At 54.2% G+C, this 5,287-nt stretch overlaps 1 protein-coding gene across 1 annotated transcript; it reads left to right on the plus strand.

Annotated features, from left to right (window-relative positions):
- Positions 1–71: 71 nt before the first annotated feature.
- DDX49 (DEAD (Asp-Glu-Ala-Asp) box polypeptide 49) lies at positions 72–4,993 on the plus strand (the record flags this gene model as incomplete). The annotated part of the gene is given in 13 exon segments (XM_009078019.1): positions 72–250; positions 315–400; positions 1,158–1,279; positions 1,362–1,549; positions 1,919–2,059; positions 2,390–2,465; positions 2,588–2,664; positions 2,899–2,906; positions 3,170–3,262; positions 3,579–3,653; positions 4,148–4,236; positions 4,510–4,581; positions 4,817–4,993. Coding segments are annotated over 13 exon segments (1,383 nt in total), but the record flags the coding sequence as incomplete, so codon positions are not given.
- Between the last annotated feature and the right edge of the window lie 294 nt (positions 4,994–5,287).

Genomic DNA, 5,287 nt, shown 5'->3' on the forward strand with positions numbered 1-5,287 from the left:
CATGGCCCCCATCCCACCCCACCCCTGGGAACAGCCACTCACAGCCTCTGTCCATGCCATCCCATCCCCAGGAATGGTCCCACCCCCGGGAACAGCTCCTGACCCTCCCTCTTCCCTCCCTCCCAGGCCGGGACTGCATGGGCTGTGCCAAGACAGGCAGTGGGAAGACAGCAGCCTTTGTGCTGCCTGTGCTGCAGGTGCTCTCCGAGGATCCCTACGGCATCTTCTGCCTCGTGCTGACTCCCACCAGGTATAGAGTGACTCTGGGGGGGCCCTGGGGGGCCCTGAGCAGGTCTGAGCTGTGTCTCCCACAGGGAATTGGCGTACCAGATCGCGGAGCAGTTCCGAGTGCTGGGGAAGCCTCTTGGCCTGAAGGACTGTGTGGTGGTGGGAGGTCTTGGTGAGTGCTGCTGGGGCTTCAGCTCCTTCCTGAGCCTGTTGGGCAACAGAGAGCACCTGGGGAGGTTTTATTCCATGGAGTTGTGGAATATTCTGAGTTGGGAGAGACCCCAAAGATCATTGATCCAACCCCTGACCCTGCACAGATAACCCAACAGTCCACACTGCCTGAGAGTGTTGTCCAACACCTATTCTGAGTTGGGAGAGACCCCAAAGATCATTGATCCAACCCCTGACCCTGCACAGATACCCCAACAGTCCACACTGCCTGAGAGTGTTGTCCAAACACTCCCGGAGCTCTGTCAGGCTTGGGAATGTGACCACTGCCTTGGGGAGCTGTTCAGTGCCCAAACATCTCTGGGGGAAGAACCTTGCCCTGATACCAAACCTAACCCTGATTCAGTGCCCAAACACCTCTCCTAATATCCATCCCAAACACCATCCATTCCCTGACACAGCTCCAGCTGTTCCCTTGGGTTTGTCACTGGTCCCAGAGAGAGATCAGTGCTGCCCCTCCACTTCCTCTCATGAGGAAGCAGCAAATCCCCGAGGTCTCCCTTCATTCTCCTCTTCTCCACCTCAACAAACCAACCTGGTTTGTTCCTTCACCCCGAGCTCCTTCTCCAAGAGCTCCTATCCAACTTCCAAGGCAGTGCTTACTGATGGGGGTTAGGAGAGGGACACCCTCCAGCTTTGCAGCCTGAGTGACTGGAGGCTCCATGCCCTTTCCCTGTCACTCCCTGAGGTTGTCCTTGCAGACATGGTGGCTCAGGCCCTGGAGCTGTCAAGGAAGCCCCACGTGGTCATCGCGACCCCAGGACGACTCGCGGATCATCTGCGCAGCTCCAACACCTTCAGCCTCAAGAAGCTGAAGTTCCTGGTAAGGCCCAGAGGGGTTTTTAACCCCCTGGGAAGATTTCCAGCCGTGTGTGCAGCTGGAGTCAGCGTGTGGCTGTCCCCAGGTGCTGGATGAGGCTGACAGGCTGCTGGAACAAGGCTGTGCTGACTTCACTGCCGACCTGGAGGTGATCCTGGAGGCTGTCCCTGCTCGCAGGCAGACTCTGCTCTTCAGTGCCACCCTCACAGACACCCTGAAGGAGCTGAGGGGCCTGGCTGCCAACAGGCCTTTCTTCTGGGAGGCTGTATCTGAGTGAGTCCCAAGGAATCTCATTCCCATTTTGCTGTCTCTCCTCTCCCTTGTGTCCTGTCTCTGTCCTGGCACAGCTGAGGCACCTCAAGTGCTGTGTTCACTCCTGGGTAACTTGTGTCAGTTCTGGGCCTCTTAGGACTCTTAGGTCCAGAGATGGGAGTGGAGCTGGGAAAGGGTCTGGAACACGAGGAAAAGGGTATGGAGAACTTCTGAGGGAGCTGGGGGAGCTCAGCGTGGAGAAAAGGAGGCTCAGGGGAGCATTTTGCTCTCTCCAGCTCCCTGACAGGAGGTGCAGCCAGGTGGGATCAGGTTCTGATCACAGGGAACAGCCTCTACTCTGTGATCACTTGGTCCTTCCTCCCTCAACAGGGTTCGGACAGTGGAGGAACTGGACCAGCGTTACCTGCTTGTGCCTGAAGCAGTGAAAGATGCTTACCTGGTCCACCTGATCCAGAAATTCCAGGATGAGCATGAAGATTGGTCCATAATTATCTTCACTAAAACCTGCAAGTGAGTGGAGTTGTTGTTCCTTGGGGTTTCTTCCATGTGCCTTTACATTTGGCACTGGCACAGGTTGCCCAGAGCAGCTGTGCCTGCTCCAGCCCTGGGAGTATTCCAGGCCAGGTTGGATGGGGCTGGGAGCACCCTGGGCTGGTGGGAGGTGTCCTGGAGCTGGTGCCATTCCCTGAGTGCACATGGGAATTCAGTCACACTCTCTGGAGTGAGTGTGTATCCTGCTTCTCACCTCTCTGAGTGTTCCAGTACCTACCTACCTCCCAGCTCTGTCCTGATCCAATTCCCTGCCACATCCTGATTATTTGCCTGCTTTTCTTCCTTAAGGGACTGCCAAGTCCTGAACATGATGCTGAGGAAATACAACTTCCCTTCTGTAGCTCTGCATTCCATGATGAAGCAGGTGAGTGCTGCACAGAGCAGGGAGGTAGGTGTTTGCTCCCAGCTGCATGTCTGAGCCAGGGGAGTCCTGGGCCTGCATGAATCCCATCCCATGGATCCCTCACACACACTTCCTCCTCACAGAGACAACGATTTGCAGCTTTGGCCAAGTTCAAGTCCAGCATCTTCAAGATTCTCATTGCCACTGATGTTGCTGCCAGGTAAGACTAAGCTCTGCTACCACAGGCCTCACCCTGGATTGAACCACCACAGGGGTTAGGCTGAGATGAGCCAGAGGAGACCCTTAAATCCCCACCCAGGGTTGTTCACAACCTCCTTGAGCTGTGTTTGCAGCCTCTGTGTGGGTCTAGCTCTGCTCAGGTGTTGTAGCAGGAGGAAGGTGTGAAGGCTCAGTGTGTCCCAGGGTCCAGGAGGGAGCAGCCATCAGGTGACAGGGGATTATGTGACTCCTGGAGAGTTGTGTGAGGAGACTTTGTCCTACAGTTAGACTATTTATGGGAATATGGAACTGTTGGAAAGAGCAAAGAACAGGAGTTAAACTACAGATAGCCCTGGGCTGGTGGGAGGTGTCCTTGCCTGTGGCAAGGAGGGATTGAGATGAGCTTTAAGGTCCTTCCAACCAAAACCATTCCATGATTCTGTAATTCTAGGATCCTGTAAAACTGTTTGTCAATCCCTGCTCTCTTGCCCTGCGTTCCGTTCCAGAGGACATTCCTACAGTCCAAGTTGTCATCAACCACAACACCCCTGGGCTGCCCAAGATTTACATCCACCGCGTGGGCCGGACGGCACGAGCGGGTGAGGGGGAGAGCCACTGCTGCCTGCTGGGTGTGACTGGGATCCAGTGAGGGGCTGGGCCTTGCAGGGGACCAGGAGCAGCTCTGCAGGCTTCCCAGGCAGTGCCAGATCCATGGGGATCACTGGAATCCTGCCTGAGTGATGGATCTCACCGAGCTGCGGCAGGAGCTGCCACAACCTTCAGAGCAAACAAAGAGCTCTCTGAGCACCTCAGGGTGCCACAGGCTGAGCCACAGGGATGGATGGAAGTGGAATGGGTTATGGTCATGTCCCTCTGCCTGTCAGGGTTCAGCTCTCTCTGTGTTCCCATCTTCAGGGCGGAAGGGAATTGCCATCACCCTGGTGACGCAGTACGACATCCACCTCGTGCACGCCATCGAGGAGGAGATCAGTGAGTGCCCTGCCCATGCTGCTCTTCCTCCCTGCTGCTCCTTCCAGCCCTGGTTTCACCACATCCAGGGGAGAAGAATGGTTCCCTTCCCTGTGTAGCAAAGGTTTGGAAAAGAGCAGGAGGATTTAATCCTCTGATTCGGTCCCTGAGTGTGTCAGACATGAGGGAGTTTATCTTCCTGGAGAAATTGTGTGGAACTCTCTGTAAGCTCTTTGTTAAAGCAAAGAGCTTCTTCCTTACCTCCTGCCAATGTGGACAAAAAGAAGAGGCTACTTCAGGTTCAGATTTCCTATTTTGGAGGGAATTAGACCAAATAAATGCAGCACATTGTGTAGGCAGAGGGGAGGATTTAATCCATTGTGGGCTGAAGAAGTCAGAGTGGTCTTGGCAACAATTCCAGTCATAATTAGAGGAGCTTACTGGGTTTTGTGCTAATTGAGGATGTGGATTTTGTAATCAGCCTAAAGATCTCTGAATGTCTCCCCCTGGTTTAGAGCTGAAGCTGAAGGAGTTCTCAGTGGAGGAGAAGCTCGTGCTGGACATCCTCACCCAAGTGAACGTCACCAGGAGGGAGTGTGAAATAGTAAGTGTGCAGACATGGAGCTCCTTTGGCTGGGAAATGCATGCAGAAACACTTGGATGTGTGTGTGGAGAGCTGATGTGGTTATTTTCCCTCAGTTTGCTCTATTATTGCCCATTTTTGCAGCATCTTTTTGCTGCTGAGTGCTGAGGTTGGTCCTTGTGGCTCTGCAGCCACCAAATGTGCTGCACACTGAGGTCCTGCTCACACTGTAGAGCTGTGCTGCTCTTCCCTCTGTTGGTTACTGACTGGTTTGCTGTATTTTCCCTTTGCCAGGGGCTGGAGGGAACAGATTTTGATGAGAAGAAAGAAATCAATAAGCGGAAACAGATGATCCTTGAAGGGAAGGTGGGAGTTGCTGCTCTGTAAACTGCTTTGAGCTGGTGTAATGCCTGTGGAAAAGGGAGAGGAGTTCCCTCCTCACTGCTGTGGGGTGGGGGAAGTTTGTTTTAAGGGTCACTGATAACAAAACACACATTGGAGCAGGGTCTGACTCCTGCAGCCTCCTCACTTACCTAGGAAGGGCCAAGGGGCTGGAGCTGCCCTGGGCATGTCACCACTGTCCTGCCACTTGCCATTGCAGGATCCAGATCTGGAGGCCAAAAGGAAGGCAGAGCTAGCCAAGATCAAGAGGAAGAACAAGGAGTGCAAGGAGAAGATGCAGCAGAAGCTGCAGAGGAAGCAGCAGCTGCAGCAAAAAAAGAAGCTGCAGAGGAAGATGGAACGGAGGAACAGGAAGAAGGTGACAGAGGAGCAGTGACAACCTGGGCCTGGCTGGATTGGCTTGGACTGGCCTGATGCTGCTGCTTTGGGAATACTGGGACCTAATGTGCTTTAATGTGGGCACTTCTGACCTGAAATCTGTGGTGGGAGAAGGGGCAGTTTGATGAACCATCATGGAATGGTTTGGGTTGGAAGGGACCTAAAATCATCTAGTCCCACCCCCTGCCATGGGCAGGGACACCTTCCACTAGCCCAGGGTGCTCCAGGCCCCATCCTTGAACACTTCCAGGGATGGAGCAGCCACAGCTTCTCTGGACAAGCTGTGCCAGTG

This window comes from Acanthisitta chloris, unplaced genomic scaffold, assembly GCF_000695815.1.
Source record: "Acanthisitta chloris isolate BGI_N310 unplaced genomic scaffold, ASM69581v1 scaffold19127, whole genome shotgun sequence".
Lineage (NCBI taxonomy): Eukaryota > Metazoa > Chordata > Aves > Passeriformes > Acanthisittidae > Acanthisitta > Acanthisitta chloris.